Raw genomic sequence first — 18,645 nt, 5'->3', positions numbered from 1 at the left:
TGTGGATTGCTTTGGGGAGTATGTACATCTTTACGGTATTGTCTTCTGCACAAACACAGGATGTTTTCCATTTATTTAGGTCTTCTCTAATTTCTTTCAGAAATGTGTGGTCGTTTTCAGTGTATAAGTTTTGCATCTCCTAGGTTAAATTTATTCCTAAGATATAAATATTCCTAACATATAAAGGTATGTTATTATTTTTGATGCTATTATGAATAGAATTATTTTCCTAATATTTCAGATTGTTCACTACTAATGTGTAGAAATACAACTGATTTTTCAGTGTTAATCTTTTTTTTTTTTTTTTTTTTAATATGTATTTATTTGGCTGTGCTGGGTCTTAGTTGAGGCATGTGGGATCTTAGTTATGGCATGTGGGATCTAGTTCCCTGACCAGGGATTGAACCCAGGCCCCCTGCATTGGGAGTACGAGTCTTAACCACTGGACTACCAGGGAAGTCCCTTGAGTGTTAATCTTGTGTCTTCCCTCAGTGGTCTGTTGCTACACTAATTAAATTGGTATGTGTTTCTTTCATGGACCTCTTACCTAAGTTAGTACTCTTTTCAAGTTCTTTTCCTCTGTCCCTCCTTTTCTGTCTCTGTGTTAACCCAGTTGTCTGTTTTTTTGGCCATGTCAAGCGGCATGTGAGATCTTAGTTCCCTGACCAGGGATTGAACCCATGCCCCTTGCATTGGAAGTGCAGAGTCTTAGCCACTGGACCACCAGAAAAGTGCCCCCAGTTGTCTTTTAAGATCACTTTCTCAGCTTTTCTGTAACCTTTCATTCAGTGGATCTCTAGTATTTACTGAGAACATGCTGTGCACAGTGCTTTGCTAGGTGCTGTGAGTGGTAAATATTTGATATGGTTTCTGTCCTGAAAGGAAACATTGTTGAGAAGACAACTGAGGTGTATAGACAATGATACAAATTAGACTTGATGCAATATGATGCAATTGATTGTTAGATACATCATTTCCTATACCACTAAGAAAGAAGAATGTGAATTAAAATAAGACATGATGATAGATAGTGATTGAGTTGTATCTTGATTTCAGAGATGTTAAAATATGAAAAAGGGCTTCCCTGGTGGTGCAGTGGTTGGGAGTCCGCCTGCCGATGCAGGGGACACAGGTTTGTGCCCCGGTCCAGGAGGATCCCGTGTGCCGCGGAGCGGCTGGGCCCGTGAGCCATGGCTGCTGAGCCTGCGCGTCTGGAGCCTGTGCTCCACGGCGGGAGAGGCCGCAGCAGTGAGAGGCCCGCGTACCGCAAAAAAAAAAAAGAAAAGAAAAGAAAACAATCATTGTAGAACTGATAAAATACTGTAAAATCAAATGAGTGGTGTAATTGGAATAACATTAAAGATAGCTCCCACTTAACTGACTGAAACTGAGTACCAGATATTCTGTTAAACTGTATATATTATATGAATTTTAATCTTTTCAGGAGCCATATATGTTGGTGAATGTATTCATTTTACAAATAAGGAAACCTTTCTAGGTTGACTTTCTTAGGGTTATACCTAATAAATGGCAGGACCAAATTCAGACTCAGGCAGTTGAGCTTAGAATGTACACCTTTAACCATGCTAGATGAATGCAAGATGGGACTTTTAAAGAGTGAGTAGGTGCTGGGGAGAGGGGGAAGTAGTAGTCTAGGTGCATTTTGAGACAGAAAAGGTAACAATGTATATGATAGAAAGATAGAAAGGCTTTTTGATATTCTTTCCCCCTTTATTTCAGTGTTTTTCCTTCTTTCTGACCCTCTCCCTTTCTTTTACTTATTAATTGGTTTTAAAATGGACTTGAAGTATTTATTTGCTGCATGCATTGGATAATAGTTTGTTTCCTTTTCTTCGTGGAGTCAGTATGTTGTAGTGAAAACATAAACTTAGGAGCCAGGCAGACCTAGGTTCAAATACTAGCTTATCTGGGATTTGGCTTTGAGACCTTGTTGGGCAAGTTATGTAATAATCTTCCTGAGCCCCTATCTCTTCATTATTAAAACGGGAATAGTAATCCCTGTGGGGCAGTTTCCTTAGGTTTGGAAATAATATCATAATATCTATGAAGTGCTGATCATTCACCTCACACTTAGCTATGCTTAATCAGTGATATTGCCATTGTTATTTATAATGTTTTAAAAACAATAATTAGTACATGCTGAACATTTTCTTTCTCTAAAAAGAAAGCATAATTGGTTTCGTATTTTGTGAGGCTCTTTATTCGTTTCTCCTGCTTTTGAGCATGTGGCTTTACGAGTACCTCTACACGTAAGACATAGTAGTGGGCAAGAAGAGAGCTCTGATGTAGTCGCCATGCCTTCTCCCCTGGATAGTTGTCTCATTTTCATGTTGGAACTCCTCACAGCTTGGAGCACAGGTTGGGAGGGATGGTAGGGTTTCCTGGGTCTGCTGACTCAGGCTGGAGTCCAGAAGAGAACTGGTTGACTCTGTCTCTGACCTCTTTCTGCAGAGGAGGAAGCTTGATGCCGTCTATTACTATATGCGCAGTCTAGCTGCCAGCAACCCTATCCTGACTGCCAAGGAGAGTCTCATGAGCTTGTTTGAAGAGACCAAACGGAAGGTGAGTGGGGATGCAGGCAGAATCATTCCTTCCTAGAAGAATGTGTTTCTCTTAGTGTCTCTGTGTCCTTAAGGAAACGACTGATAATGTCCTGAAGGGGTCCCCTCGGGCTGTGCTGATGGGAGTCAGTCAGTCTCTATGCAGAACGAAACTCAGCTTTAGGAGAGCTCTCCAGGGCCCACAGCATCTGGTTTACAGAATTAATAACTTTTATGAGACAAAACAGATGATACTCTGCTACTGTGGAACTATGGCAAAGTCTTTACTTTTTACAGTTCTTGGGCAACAAACTCAGGTGAGATGAGCACTTCTCTTGATTGGCTGAATCCCAGGAGAGTCTGAGCTTATATGTTTGTATGTCGTACAGGCAGAACAGATGGAAAAGAAGCAACACGAGGAATTGGAACTGAGCCCTGACCAATGGCGGAAAGCAAAGAAATCCACTTTCCGGCATGTTGGAGATGACACCACTCGCCTGGAGATCTGGATTCATCCATCCCATCCCCGGTCCTCCCAGGGCACTGAGTCTGGGAAGGATTCTGAGCAGGAGAATGGGCTGGGCAGCCTGAGCCCCAGTGATGTAAGTTCCTGAGGGTGATGTTATGAGCAAGACTAGCTGAGTAAGCGTGAGTGTTCTGGTACATGCAACCATGGAGCACTGCACAGACATTCCCATTCATCTCAGGAAAGGCAGATCACTTCAGGCTCCTTGATGTTCTCATTTATGTCCTCCGCCTACACTTCCTTTACCTTTGCTATTCGCTTCCCTCTCTCACCACTATGTGGCACTGTAGAATTTAGTAAAAGTAATTTTTCTAAGTGAAGATTAATTTAGGATTTGTATAGGATGACAGTTTCTTGTTGCTTTGGGTTTATAGTCATCAATATGATGCTGTAGGATTCTGTGTGGGATTTTTGAAGCTAGGGAGAGGACACAGTAGTTGGAAAACTGCAAATGGAGGGTTCATTGTGCCTTGAGGGTAAAATTTATAGAGGAGTGGGTGGTGGGGTAATCTGGGACCAGGCCTTGAAGGGTCATGTAATAAGTAATTTGACCTTTATCCTGAAGGTAGTAGGGAGCTATTGAATGCTTTAAATAGGGAAATCTCAGATGTGCACTTTAGAAATATGACTCTGGCTGCTTTGTGGAAAATTTGGAGAAGGGTAAGACAGAAATAAGAAGAGTAGGAGCATGCTACAGTAATCCAAGTGAGAAGTGAGAAGGACCTGAACCAGGAAATGGCTTTGCAGATGGGGAGAAGTGAACAGAAGTATATTAACGAGGTAAAATCCAAAGGACTTGATTGGACATGGGGAGCTGAGGGAGAAGAGGGAATCAAAAGTAACACTTAGGTTTCTCATTTGGAAACTGGGTGAATGATGGTCTTGGTTTTAGGAGAAAGATGATGAGCTTAGTTTTGGACATGTTGGAATTTCTATAGGACATTGACGTGGAGATATTTAGAGGCTAGCGGATATCTGAAGCTGAGGAGAGAGATCTAGGCCAGAGATGAAGATACTTGAAGGCATCCTGTTATAGATGGTACTGAAGTCATGAGAGAGCTGCTTCAGCTGCTCAAGGAAAGAACATAATGATAAATAGGTTCGAGGTCTAAGAAAGAAAGGAGATAGATGGCAGGGAGAAGTCCTTGCAGTTGATGAGAAAGAAGTAGGATCCAGAGCACAAATGAGGGGATTAGCCTGAAAGAAGGTAAGAGAACCCCTCTTTCTTGTGCTTGAGGGCAGGGAGGAACAGATAATTGGGGATGCAGGTAAGTTTGTATTATAGGAGGAAGGTGAGTGAGGGCCTTTTGATGATTTCTGTTTCCTCTTTGAAGTTGGAGGCATGGTTGTCTAAGAATGAGTCAGAGGTGGTGGGATAGGAGGACTTGTCCTTTGGGGTTTAATTTAAAATTTCCATTTATCTTCCTATATCTTTAGTCTCTAGCTGTTTTCGGGATGACTTGGAAAGCAGTCATTGCTTATAAATGAAACTACCAACTTCCTATATGTCATGGTGTACCTGGGGCCCCAGTACATCAAGGTGCTTCAGAGGGGTTGCTGCTATGGTAGAATCCCTCACTACTGCCTCTTCTAGTTTGAATATTACCACCCCAAACTGGATGCCTATTTGAATAAGAGATAAATTGTTCTGTTGATGAGCTCCACTGTGTGTCTTTAAAATGAAAGCAACAATGACAATTTGAGAAAGCATTTTATGGCTTTCTTTGGCCTTGGCCTCAAGCTTAGGGAGTATCTCTCATAAAAGTTATAATTAATCTTTTATAGCTTTCTCTCTTCCATTAGGTGTTTTATTTATTTTTTAAGCAATGTGTTTGTAAGTTTGTATTTTTATTCTTTTTCATTTTTAAAATTTATTGAATTATAGTTGATATACAATGTTGTGTTAGTTTCTGGTATACAGCAAAGTGATTCATTTATATGTATATATATATATTCTTTTTCATATTCTTTTCCATTATGGTTTCATACAGGATATTGAATATAGTTCCCTCTGCTATACAGTAGGACCTTGTTGTTTATCCATTCTATATCCATTTGCATCTTCTAATTCCAAACTCCCAATCCATCCCTCCCTCACCCCTTTCTCCTTTGGCAACTGCAAGTCTGTTCTCTACGTCTGTGAGTTTTTCTGTTTCGTAGATAAGTTCATTTGTGTCATATTTTAGATTCCACATATGAGTGATATTATATGGTATTTGTCTTTCTCTTTTTGACTTGCTTCACTTAGTATGATAATCTCTAGGTCTATCCATGTTGCTGCAAATGGCATTATTTCGTTGTTTTTTATGGCTGAGTACTATTCCATTATATATATATATATATATATCTCTCTCACATGTTTTTTTTTTGAAAAGGAAAGTGATTTTTTAAATAGATCTTTATTGGAGTATAATTGCTTTACAATAATGTGTTAGTTTCTGTTGTACACCAACGTGAATCAGCCATATGCATACACATGTCCCCATATCCCGTCCCTCCCACCCTCCCTATCCCACCCCTCTAGGTCATCGCAAAGCACCGAGCTGATCTCCCTGTACTATGCTGCTGCTTCCCACTCGCTAACTGTTTTACATTCGATAGTGTATATATGTTGATGCTACTCTCACCTCGCCCCAGCTTCTCCCTCCCACCCTGTGTCTTCAAGTCCATTCTCTATGTCTACATCTTTATTCCTGCCCTGCAACTAGGTTCATCAGTACCTTTTTTTTTTTTAGATTCCATATGTATGCCTTAGAATATGGTATTTGTTTTTCTCTTTCTGACTTACTTCACTCTGTATGGCAGACTCTAGGTCCATCCACTTCACTACAGATAACTCAATTTTGTTTCTTTTTATAGCTGAGTAATATTCCTTTGTATATATGTGCCACATCTTCTTTATCCATTCATCTGTCGATGGACATTTAAGTTGGTTCCATGTCCTGGCTATTGTAAATAGTGCTGTAGTGAACATTGTGGTACATGTCTCTTTTTGAATTATGGTTTTCTCAGGGTATATGCCCAGGAGTGAGATTGCTGGGTCATCTGGTAGTTCTATTTTTAGTTTTTTAAGGAACCTCCATACTGTTTTCCGTAGTGGTTGTATCAATTTACATTCCCACCAACAGTGCAGGAGGGTTCCCTTTTCACCACACCCTTTCCACATCTTCTTTATGCATTCATCTGTCGATGGACTTTTAGGTTGCTACAGTGTCTCAGCTTTTGTAAATAGTGCTGCTGTGAACATTGGGGTGCCTGTATCTTTTCATATTAGAGTTTTGTCTGGATGTATGCCCAGGAGTCGGATTGCTGGATCATATGGCATGTGTTTTTATTCAGTGTGTAGCTTCTCGGAGCTGCACGTTGGATCCATTACATTTTTTTATTTTATTATTAATTATACAAATAACATACGAGTATATTTTTAGTAAAAATTTCAGATGATCACAGATGTGTGCAGAGTAAAATGTGGTAATTTGTTTTCTAAACTATTGTTGAAGCTGTTTATATATTTTCAGCCTATACATCATCCTTGGGTACATACACCATCCTTAATTTTTTTTAAATTTACATCTCTGGGTTTGGGCTTTTAGTTCTATACTACCAGCACTTGAGGAAGAAGGCTGCAGTTTCATAGCTCTCTGTTTATCCAGTTAGGAAACCACACTTCCTGTTTTACCTGCTTTCTCAGGTTCAAGCCATCTTCCCATATCCTTTTCTTTTTTTTTTTTTTTTTGCGGTACGCGGGCCTCTCACTGTTGCAGCCTCTCCTGTTGCGGAGCACAGGCTCCGGACGCGCAGGCTCAGCGGCCATGGCTCACGGGCCCAGCCGCTCCGTGGCATGTGGGATCTTCCCGGACCGGGGCACGAACCCGTGTCCCCTGCATCGGCAGGCGGACTCGCAACCACTCCGCCACCAGGGAAGCCCCCATATCCGTTTCTTTCATACAGCAGGCCCCAAGAACTTAGCTTGCTTTCTCTGTTCCCTGCAATAGGAACATACAGTTGATGGGAAGTGGGAATCTATTCACAGACGTTTGAGTAATTAGGCTTTGGGGATACAGAGATTAAAACAACCAAAAATGATTTTTAACCTTAGGGAGCACTCAGTCATGTGGGGAAGACAGAAACATACGATTATATTATATATTATAATGCAGTGTGCCAAGTGCTGTGATAAAGGCAAGGCTGAGAGGCTATGGAGCATAAATTAAAGCATCTAATGGGCATGGTTAGGTAAGGCTAGAATGAGGAGGCACTTTGTAGCTGAAGGATGATGTAAGGGCATTTCCACTCTCAGGCTGAAGGCTTAGGGAGCTGCAAGTCATTCAGTATGGCTGAAGGCTTAGGGAGCTGCAAGTCATTCAGTATGGCTGGAGGCTAGGATGTGAGTGGTGCTCTTGCTAGAGACTTGAGTCATCCTTTACCCCTTCCTTTCCTATACCCCACATCCAGTCAGTATCAAGAGCTGTTTGGTCTACCCCTAAACATAATTTGAATCTATCTACTTTTTTCTATTTCTACTACCACTATCGTAGTACAAGCTATCATTCATTATTTCAGTAATCCACACACTATTAAGAAGTTCTTAATGACCCTTCCACATTTATTCCTGGTCCTTCTTAGGCCTTTCTTTTTGGACAGTAACCCAAATGAGCTTTCAAATACACATTTCTGGTCACGTCACTTCCCTATTTGAAAGTCTTCAGTTGGTTCTCTTTGCTCTTAGAATCAGGTCCAAAATCCTTAAAGTAGTTTACTGGGCCCTGCAAGATTTGGTCTCTGCTGCTTCTGACCTTATCGTGTACCCTCTTCCCCGCTTTGTTCTTGTTCTGTAGGTATACTGGCTTCTTCCTTGAAGGGCCCAAGCTCTTTTCTGGCCCCTGGCTGTGGCACATTCTCTTTGCCTGCAGTGCTCTTCTCTCTTTATCAGCTCCATTTTTGCTTCTCCTTAAACTCTCAGCGTAAATACCACTTCCCTTTTCCAGGGGAGCTTTTCCTGATCCCTGAGCCTGGTTGCTTCCCCTTTGTAATGCCATATTTGTGATTAAGTAATTTTACAGTTACTTAAAAACTAGGTGCAGTTTTGTTCTTGTTGGTTAAAGCCTCTCCCTTGCTAGATTCAAGCCTCTGTGAGGGTGGGGTCTGTATCTGGTTGCTCATTGCCTTATCCCCATTGCCTTATCCCCATTGCCTGCAAGAAGATTCTAAATAAATCTTAGTTGAGCACATAAAGGAGGGGAGGAAAAGTGAGGGATGAAGCTGGAGAAGATAGGAGGGGCCAGATTATTCATAAATATTGAGGAGTTTGGATATCTAATATTAAGGATTTTTAAACAGGGGATCGTATAACCAGATTGTGTAATGATCACTCTTTTCAACACTTCTACTATTAGAACAGATTTATTTGTTTTAAAAATTTTTTTCTTCTTCTTATTTTTTGATTTATTTGTTTTTTAAAGGGAATTCTTTTAATTGCAGAAGTAACACCAATTCACTGTATCTAAATTAAACAAAAATGTACATAAAGTTTAAAATGAGAGTCACTTGTGTTCTTTCCTTCAGAGATACCACTATTAACTATTTGATGTAGGTTCTTCCAGACCTTTTTCTAAACATTTATAGGTGTGTATGTATACATACATACCTGCAGACACGTGAAATATATTTTTTTAACAAAAATGAGATTATACTATATATACTGATATACAGCTTGCTTTTTTAAAAAAAATTATTTCTTTATTTGGTTGCACTGGGTCTTAATTGCGGCAGGCAGGCTCTTTTAGTTGCGGCTTGCGGTTTCCTTAGTTGCAGAACTCGGGCTCCTTAGTTGGGGCATGTGAACTCTTAGTTGTGGCATGCATGTGGGATCTAGTTCCCTGACCAGGGATTGAACCCGGGCGCCCTGCATTGGGAGTGTGGAGTCTTAACTGCTGTGCCACCAGGGAAGTCCGACAGCTTGCTTTTTTGAATTATCCATTGGACATGCAGTCAGTTCTCCTATAAGGTAACACATGCATTCCTAAAAATCACTGCTATACACAATTGCACAATAAAAACTACAGAGCTTACAGGGAAAATGGAGTTAGGAGCACAACACTCAAAAACTTCCTCAGTGACTTATTAAAAAAAAAAAGATATAAACCTAATACAGCAGTTGTACAGTTTTATACATGTTCATTGGTTAAGAAGTATGTAGACGCTATCTTGAAAAAGACATGAGGTTTGCTTGTAGAAGTGGGCTTTGGAAGGATTGCTGCTTGTGAGTTATTATGAAGTGATGGAAGGAGGGTTTTTTGAAATTGGACCGGCAGGTATAACACCAGATGGGGATAGGCGTGGTTCAGAATGTAAGTTTACATGGTGAACTGCAGTAGCTGGTGGATGTTTGTGTGTGTGTGTGTGTGTGTGTGTGTGTGTGTGTGTGTGTGTGTTTTGTGTGTTCCTGTGCAACTCGGTTCACCTGGGTGGAGTTTTCTGTGTTTACCTGTTGTTTTTCCTGAACAAAAGAAAAATTGGTGTTAGGTTCAAATTGTTCCCTAATATGTTGATCATGATGGAACAGATAGACATTTTCAAAACAAACTTGTAGCAGAACTGACTGTGTTTCCACTTGTCTAAGAGTGTCTTTTCTTAGTAGTGTGGCTGCATGATGTTTCATTATAAAGGTGTGTGCCATTTATTTATCTGTGTAATTAAATGTGTGTTGTGCTTTACTTGCGTGTTCATTTCAGTTGTCCTTTTTGAGTGATTAGCCTTGATAGGAGTTGCTCCTTTGACAACTCCTGGAGAGTTTCTAGCACAAACTGCTAAAATTCAGATCCATGAATAAGAAACAGAAAATTTGGCTTCGGGTGGTTGTTAGTCATGATAGTAATCTCCAAACTGGTTTGCCCTGTCTCTGCCAGGCGTGAGCTTTTGCTCTCTCTCTGAGTGGCTGCAGGAGGTTAGCTTGTGGGTTGCTGGTTTTCAGCCTTGAGATGTGGTTTGGGTTGAACATGCAACCTGGGGAGGGACTGCCAGCCTCAGCTGTAAGTGGCATCCTCTGAAACTATTGAGCCCCGCATTTAACTCTCTCTGTCAGCTAGGCCACTCAAATTCAGTGTCGACAGGGTTCCAAGCATTCTTTATTTAGTGGATGTGCCTTCCACTATGTCTCAACTCCCTTTGGAAATCAGAAAAGGGTACTGCTTAGCAAATGAGTTGTTGCTGAGAGTGAGTTAATCTAAGGATATTAAATTGATGGCTTCAGAAATAATGTTCATACTGAAAGGTGAGAGTCTCTGATGGAACAGCTGAGGATGTTCTCAGACCTGATTGCTCTGTTATCAACATCTTGAATGCAGTGTAACATGTGTCTGTTTGCTGGGGAGGAATGAGCTGTTGATAGATGTTTGTCTCTCACACTTCTGTGAGTTCTCCTATTGTGGCATGATTTGGCTTACTATTCCCGGCATTTTCCTCAACCCATTGTGATTGTTATATGTACAACATGCGTGGTGCTATGTGTAGAAAATATGTCTTTAGACAAATGAAATGTCATTGTATATTTGGCCAAGCTCTTGCGAAACCTTCCTTCTCTTTGACTCTTCTGAATATGTTTTAGGGTTCAGACTGGACTGGACCTCAGTAGCTACTAATACCTGTTATTGGGTCTTTCCTTATTTGAATCTCTCAGATTATTTCACCCACCAAATGATATTGTTTGCCTTGGTCTTTTTCCTTTTGCTCCTCATCCTTTTGTCACATTCCATTATTTACTTTATTTCTTTGCATAGTATCTTTTTTTCAAGACTTAATCAGATCTGGAATTTAATGCAGTTACCCCGGACTTCTTAGAGCAGAAGGCTGTATTCTGGGTCCAGTGCTTAATCAGACTGAAGTTTGGTTTACCTGTCCTATTGTGCCAGCTTTGTGCTAAGATTGTAAAGATGAGTACAACATTGTTGTTTCCTCGAAGAGCTTAGAGTCGGGACTTCCCTGGTGGCACAGTGGTTAAGAATCTGCCTGCCAATGCAGGGGACATGGGTTCGAGCCCTGGTCCAGAAAGATCCCACATGCTATGGAGCAGCTAAGCCTGTGTGCCACAACTACTGAGTCTGCGCTCTAGAGCCCACGAACCACAACTGCTGAGCCTGCGTGCCTAGAGCCCATGCTCTGCAATGAGAGAAGCCACCACAATGAGAAGCCTGCACACCACGATGAAGAGTAGCCCCTGCTCACTGCAACTAGAGAAAAGCCTGCGTGCTGCAACGAAGACCCAACACAGCCAAGAATAAATAAATTTAAAAAAAGAAAAGAGTTTAGAGTCTAGTGCATGGGTCAGCAGCCTTTTTTTGTGAAAGGCCAAATAGTAAGTATTTTAGACTTTGCAAGCCATATGCTCTGTTATTACTCACCTTTGCTGTTGTGGTGCTGAAGTAGCCATAGACAAAATGTAAATGAGCGAGCATGGCCGTGTTCCAGTAAAACTGTGTTTACAAAGACAGGTGGCAGGCTCGCTTTGGCCTGTGGGCCTACTTTACCAACCTCTGGGTGAATGGAAGGAATGGCTACATAAAGAGAATGTTTCAGTATACAGTTTATTGTTGTTTGCAGTAGTTATGTTCTGTAAAGTCACCATAGACACTGAATTAGTAGGTTCTGAACCATTGCTCCTAAGGGAAATACAAGGTTAGGTTCCTGTGAGCCCCTGGTTACAAGATTTTCATCAGCTGATCAGTACATAACCTTATTTTATGTATGCTTCTATTTAAAGACACCTTATTTAATATATTGTTGATTCATTAGCATTGAAATCATGGCCAGCAGCACTATAACTCATGCCCAAGCCACTTATCTAGCACACATATTTTCTCATTAAGGCACATCACAGCCTTCTCGTGTTTAGGAACACTAGATAGCATTTTAGCACTGCGCTTGGGGGACCATTTTAATCAGTGCACAAAGATGTGGAAAATGTGGCACTAAGTAGGCCCCAGAAAGGACACTAGTTTAAAGTATGAGAGAAATCACCTGTTTGATCTCAGCTGGGAATGTGCTTATGCGGAGACTAAGATTTTTTGCTGCTCTGTACATGTTCACAAATGACTGTGAAAGCACCGTGAGTATTGATTTTGGGGTTGCTAATAAGTTTTAGTGAGTGGGTGAATTCATAAATATGAAATCCACAGATAATGAGGACCAACTGTATCGCGTAAGTGTAATGAGGGAGGTATGTCTTGGGTGCCTTGGAAGCACAGAGAAGGGCACTTGGTCCAATCCTGGTGGAGGCGTGGGTTGTGGTGGCGAAAGGGAGGGTGAATTCAGAAGGCTTCCTGGAAATGTTAACTAGGGAGAGTGAGAAGAGAGTGTTCCAAGTAGGAGGAACAGCCCGAGCAAAGACAGAGGTGGTGTGACACAGCAGAAGCTTTGCAGGGTATCTAAATCTGTGATGAGTTTGGAGGATAACGTGAGAAAGTTGGAGTGGTGGAAGGACTGAACCTTCTGCAGGAACCACTTTCTTGTTTGGTGCTGTGGACGCGTGGGTGTGTGGTGATCTGTAGGCTGGTCCTGTATAATATCCTTCTGGATTCTGGAAATAACATTTTGTTTCTGGAATTTCTCATTGTTTACTTGTCACATCTGCATTGTTAATTCAACAAAAGCAATACTCTTCCATTCATTAAATTTGGTAGGGTGAAAGTGGACTGAATTTTTTGCCCCACAGTTTGCTGATTAAAATTTGAGGACTGCTCTGTTAGATGGTGCTTTAGGCATTCTGAGCTCGAACCTGGAGAAGGTACTAGTGTCTCTTTGTGTCTTGGTGGTTGGAGGAAATTGCTAATGGCTTCAATCAAGAAGGGCAAAGCTCTTTTCATTTTCATATTTTTATCACTTCTAAAAATGCACAAAGCCAACACATGCTTATTGTAAAAAAGCTTGAAAATGCAGATAAATATGTTTTATCACCTAGAGATAGCCACTTTTAAAGGGGACTTCCCTGGTGGTGCAGTGGTGAAGACTCCACGCTCCCAATGCAGGGGGCCTGGGTTCGATCTCTGGTCGGGGAACTAAGATCCCAGTGAGATGCCACAACTAAGTCCATCCACCACAGCTACTGAGCCCACGTGCTCTAGATCCCGTGCGCTTCAACTAGAGAGCCCTCACACTGCAGTGAAGACCGAGCGCAGCCAAAATAAATAAATAAAACATTTTAGGGTATGCTCTTCCTGCATATTTTTATAGGGCACAGCATTTAGATTGGAAATGTCGAATGCCCATTATCTTGGGATATCAGAAGAGGAAAATCCATGCCTAATTTTTAACCTAGAATCTGGTTGGGAAAGTGGTATTCTAATATTTATGGTCAACACAGTTATCTGTATCTTGGTCTTTATCAGAGTAGCACAGTTAGAGTGACACCATAATGCCCTGTCTCTTGTGCATAAAGAGAAACTTCTCAAGCCACAACAATAAGGAAGAGTGAGTTCAAGAAACGTTAGACATCTAATAGGACTGCTCATTGTTGTTTTGTTTTTTATAAATTTATTTTTGGCTGCGGTGGGTCTTCATTGCTGTGTGCGGGCTTTCCGTAGTTGTGGCAAGTGGGGGCTACTCTTCGTGGCAGTGTGCGGGCTTCTCAGTGCGGTGGCTTCTCTTGTTGTGGAGCTCGGGCTGTAGGCATGTGGGCTTCAGTAGTTGTGGCATGCGAGCTTCCGTAGTTGTGGCTCGTGGGCTCCAGAGTGCAGGCTCGGTAGTTGTGGCGCACGGGTTTAGTTGCTCCATGGCATGTGAGATCTTCCCGGACCAGGGCTTGAACCCATGTCCCCTGCATTGGCAGGTGGATTCCTAACCACTGCGCCACCAGGGAAGCCCCCTGATTATTGTTTTTGAAAGATTGAGTCTGAAAGGATCCATTTCATGAGGCAGCATCTTGAGCTAGTAATAAATTGGGGGCATAAGGGATTAATGTGAGGCCCCCTGGGCATAGGAAGTTGGTGACCTTGTTTGGAAAGCTGGATTCTTGTTGGAGAAATTTCTAGGCAGTTATGTTAGGGTTGGTTTCTAGGAAGGTGGGAATAGAGATTGACAGATCTAGTAGAGGAGTGATTGCCTTTTTAAATATTTTAATTAAAGAAATGTATTTTTTTTAATGTTTTATTTATTTATTTTTGGCTGCGTTGGGTTTCCGTTGCCGCACGCGGGCCCGCTCTAGTTGCCTCGAGTGGGGGCTACTCCTCGTTGCGGTGCACGGGCTTCTCACCAAAGAAGCAAAGGTGGCTTCTTTGCTGCAGAGCACAGGCTCTAGGTGCATGGGCTTCAGTAGTTATGGCACGCGTACTCAGTAGTTGTGGCTCATGGGCTTCAGAGCACAGGCTCAGCAATTGTGGTGCGTGGGCCTAGTTACTCTGTAGCATGCAGGATCCTCCTGGACCAGGGCTTGAACCCATGTCCCCTGCCTTGGCAGGCAGACTCCCAACCACTGAGCCACCAGGGAAGCCCAAGAAATATTTTTGAATGGGATAGTATAGTATATGTGTGTTTATATGTAATATAAATTGTATATATAAGACAGATATATGATTGTCTATTAGTGGCATATCATACACACTGTTATTCACCTTTGCTTTTTTTTTATATTACTATTGGACTTGGGAGTTGGGAGATCCTTCCATGAGTGATTGCCTGCAAGTCCATTATATTTCTTTAGGGTTTGGAAGCTTGTTAGCTTTCATTAATTTTGTCCAGCATTCTGTATGTCAGAGGCAGGATAGTGCAGGAGTTAACAGCTTGGGTTTTGGGAAGTCCTAAGTTCAAGTCCTGGTTTTATCAGTTACTAGCTGTGAGACTTTGGGCATGTTCCTTAATCTGCCTGCGCTTTGGTTTCCTCATTTGTAAGGTGGTGATAACTATAGACTAAATGAGATAATACATGTAAAGAGCAATGAGTGGCATATCGTAACTTCTCATACAGTGGTGGTAGTTGTTACTGACATATCTTTGTTACGGTGTTCTTTTAAGCTATTAGGCTTGATTTTGCAATTTTCGCTTTCTAACCAAAGTGAACAATGAGGCTTGATGATTCACAAACTGACAACCCACTGTCTAAATGCAGACTGTTCACTTGATTTGAAGAGTTTTATTTAATTATGAAAAATTTCAAACACACACAAGAAAATAGCGTAATGAACCCCCATACCTGTCATCCACATTTGTTTCAGCTTTTCCCCTTCACCCCCTGCTGAAGTATTTTAAAGCAAACCCTAGATCACTGCATCCCTACATATTTCACTTCTCTACATGCCTTTTATTTTCTAATTAAAAAAAAATATATATATATATTTATTTGGCTGCACTGGGTCTTAGTTGTGGTATGCAGGATCTTCGTTGCTGAGTGTGGGATCTTTTAGTTGCTGCATGCAGGATCTTTAGTTGCAGCACACAGGCTCTTAGTTGCGGCATACGGAATCTAGTTCCCTGACCAGGGATTGAACCTGGGCCCCCTGCTTTGGGAGTGTGGAGTCTTAACCACTGGACCACCAGGGAAGTCCCCCCTACATGCCTTTAAAAAAATAATGAACGTTTTCTTAACGTACCACAGGGCCATTGCCATGCCTTTCCTTGGTGTCATTCAGTATCTGATCTATGACTTCATTTCCCAGATTATCTAACAAATGTCTTCTTAGAGTTGGTTTGTTCAAATCAAGATCTATATATTATTGTTTGATTGTTTTTTCCTAAGTCTCTTTTAATCAAGACCGGTTCTGCCTTCCCTTTTAAAAATTTTCTTTATGTCACTAGCTTGTTAAAGAAGCAGGTCAAAAAAAAAAAAAAGAAGAAGCAGGTCAATTGTCCTGTGGAATTTCCACATTCTGAATTTGCCTCTCTTTCCTTGTGGTATCATTTAACCTGTTCCTCTCTCCCCATATAACTGTAAATGAGAGTTAAACACATGGTTAGATACTTTCAGCATTTTTGGTAAGAGTACTTCATTGGTGGGGCTGTGTGCCTCATTTTTTATTGCGTTAGGAGGTGTCAGATGAGCTCACTAACCAGAGTTCAAGTGGTACAAATAGTGGATTTTTGTTTGTTTTATTTTAAAATTACAGTCAGTTGCCAGCTAATTCTCAAAAGAATTCAAGATCTGGCAACAATTTGCCAGAGCTGAGTAGTACCTACCCCCTTTTAGTTTGCCACTAGCCCCTTTACCTCTCCTACGCTTGCTTAGATGTGGCTTACTTATATCACGCACCTTGCCTCTGTAGGCATTTGATTTTGTGATCCATGCTTTAAAAGTGCCACCGAAGTAAGTTATTACAATCCAGGTTTTTAAGAGGCATTTAAGTTGTTTCTCAGAGATTCAGTTTAAGATTGACAAGAGCACCCAAACGGGCCTGACTTCGGGCACAGGGAAACGTCTTAATCATTGGGCCATAGGTGTTTTGCTGGGATTCACGTGACGTTGTCATTGGTGTTGACCCAGAAATCAGTGAGCAGTATGTCCTGCTACCTGGCTGGGTTACTGTCTGCTGTCCAGTAGTGAGCCTAAGGAATCTGAAGGTATCACTTCTGTTTCTTAATGAAATTTGTACCTGTGGGAATTGAGGCCTACCTACAGAGCTCTGGGATAGAGCTCTTTCCTCAGCATCCTGTTGCAGCCAACTTGGTGAAAAGTGAGAAGTTATACTGCGTAAGCGTGTGAACTGAAAAGCTTCAGGCTGTGTTTTAGTAAAGTCTGAATGGCACCCACCAAACCAGTTGGTTAGAATAAGCTTTTCTGGTCTCATGTAGTTTTCCTTGTCCCTAGGCTTTTTAATAGTTATGTGAAATCTCTAGCAGAGTGAGAACCGTATTTGCCAAGGTTTGGGAATCATCTGCCTGGATGTTGTGTGCTGCCCCTGCCTGAATCTCTTGTGTCCATGTTTCCATGGTGGTTTTTCCTTCGAGGATGATGATTTTCTTTCCGACTCTGATACATGGCTCTACAAGGCTGGATGGTATATGAGTGCATTTTTTTTCTTGCCGTTAATCAAAAGTCCAGCAAAGTAAACATGGGCCAAAAAAGGAGCACAGCTTCACTGTGGGAAATCCAGGTCAGGTGGCCTGTCGCAGAGAGCTTTCACATGCTCAACGTATTATATTTGCTTGAAGGCTTTTTTTAACAGTGTGGTATGCAGGTGGTATTTTCTTCAGACCCATCCTTTGTCTTGCTTTTCAGTGCCCCTTGCATAGTTTGTGCACTCCAGCTGCTGCTGCCACTGCTGCCACCACTGTGCAGAAGAAAGCTGTGATGTGTGGGTGATACACATCTAATGCCTCCACCTTCCCCTCACCCCCCTGCCCCCACCCATGAACATAACTATAGATGAGAGCATGGTTTTAGAAGGCCTGCTTCCTTAGGCAGGATGCCTTGCCTTGTATTAGAGTGAGTTCCAGTTCCTAGAGTTGTATCACGATCCTTCAGGTTGGCGCTTCCAGAGCTCGTGCCACCGTGAAGCTCAAAATAGCTTGTGACCTGATTTCCTCTGGATAGCCTAAGCATGGACTTCATTTACAAGGTTAGAGAAGAATTGAGTCTCTCTGCTAATAGGTAAATGTTTTGTCCATGATAACTCAGTTGTTGCGTTGCCCCATAATTATATCATCAAGGCAGAGAAAGTTAGCTTAATTTTTTGGCCTCATGAATACAGAGATTTTATATCTGTAAGGTGGGTACCATGTATTTTTTCGGGGTTGCTGTGGGCATTTTATTAACTTCATGTCACTGATGTGGCCCTTTACTTTTGTAAAGTAGCTTACGATATGTACCCCGTGTCATTCTCCTCCACCCTGGCAACTCTTTGAAAGTATTCTTCTGTCAACTGAGATTTGGCGGCATGTGATGACAGGAGTTCATAAGAGCCTCTTTTTCTACAGGAAGAGGCTACAGATTGGCTTTCTGTTTCTTAGGCCATAAGAAACAGCTTGGTGAGATTACTTTCAAAGAAGGTCACAACTGGGACTGGGTTTTTTTGGATATTGATCCTATGAGTTTGCTGTGAGGAACAGCCTCTAACAGACAAGGTCTGGGGCCACCTGCCTGGATCACTGCTGGACTCTCGGGCTGATGTCTGTCTTTGTCTCTTTGTGGTTAGCAGTGAGTGGAAGTTTCTCAAAGTACATTGGCCCTAACTACAAACCCTTAACGCCCCATATGACCTCGGTCACCAAACCACTTCAGGGCTTTATTTTTATCCTAGCAGTTTTGTTTCAAGATGTGAGGTTGGTTTCTTTCCTCTAGCAGAGCAGAGTTCTCTGGGGGGAAGAAACAGAGTGCCAGGGTGCAGTTGAGGCTGGTTAGACACCAAAACCACACTCTTCGTCTTTCTGGGCTTGAGACCTGATATAAGCCATGGTGCAAACACCAGCTTCCACACGGTGAAGAAACCTCGTCAGATACTCGCTTCATTTCTTTTTTGTGTTTGTTTTATTTACGTTTTTAGACAACTAAAATGTGGAGGAAGAGATGGTGTACCTTCCCATTCTGCTTCAGCCAGAAATCTAATTCTAAGAATGAATACTTTCTTAAAATCCAGT

The 18,645-nt window shown here is 41.8% G+C and overlaps 1 protein-coding gene across 1 annotated transcript in view; it reads left to right on the top strand.

The window, feature by feature from the left end:
• SMG6 (SMG6 nonsense mediated mRNA decay factor) overlaps nt 1-18,645 on the top strand; it is a 234,938-nt gene that overhangs the window by 15,169 nt on the left and 201,124 nt on the right. The window contains exons 7-8 of the mRNA XM_027130542.1: nt 2,473-2,583; nt 2,951-3,163. Of these exons, the coding sequence (XP_026986343.1) occupies nt 2,473-2,583; nt 2,951-3,163 (324 nt within the window). The remainder of the gene's footprint in view (nt 1-2,472; nt 2,584-2,950; nt 3,164-18,645) is intronic.

This window comes from Aethalodelphis obliquidens, unplaced genomic scaffold, assembly GCF_003676395.1.
Source record: "Aethalodelphis obliquidens isolate GAN/ISIS:26980383/991018 unplaced genomic scaffold, ASM367639v1 scaffold38, whole genome shotgun sequence".
NCBI lineage: Eukaryota > Metazoa > Chordata > Mammalia > Artiodactyla > Delphinidae > Aethalodelphis > Aethalodelphis obliquidens.
This window is presented reverse-complemented; position numbering and strand designations above follow the sequence as displayed.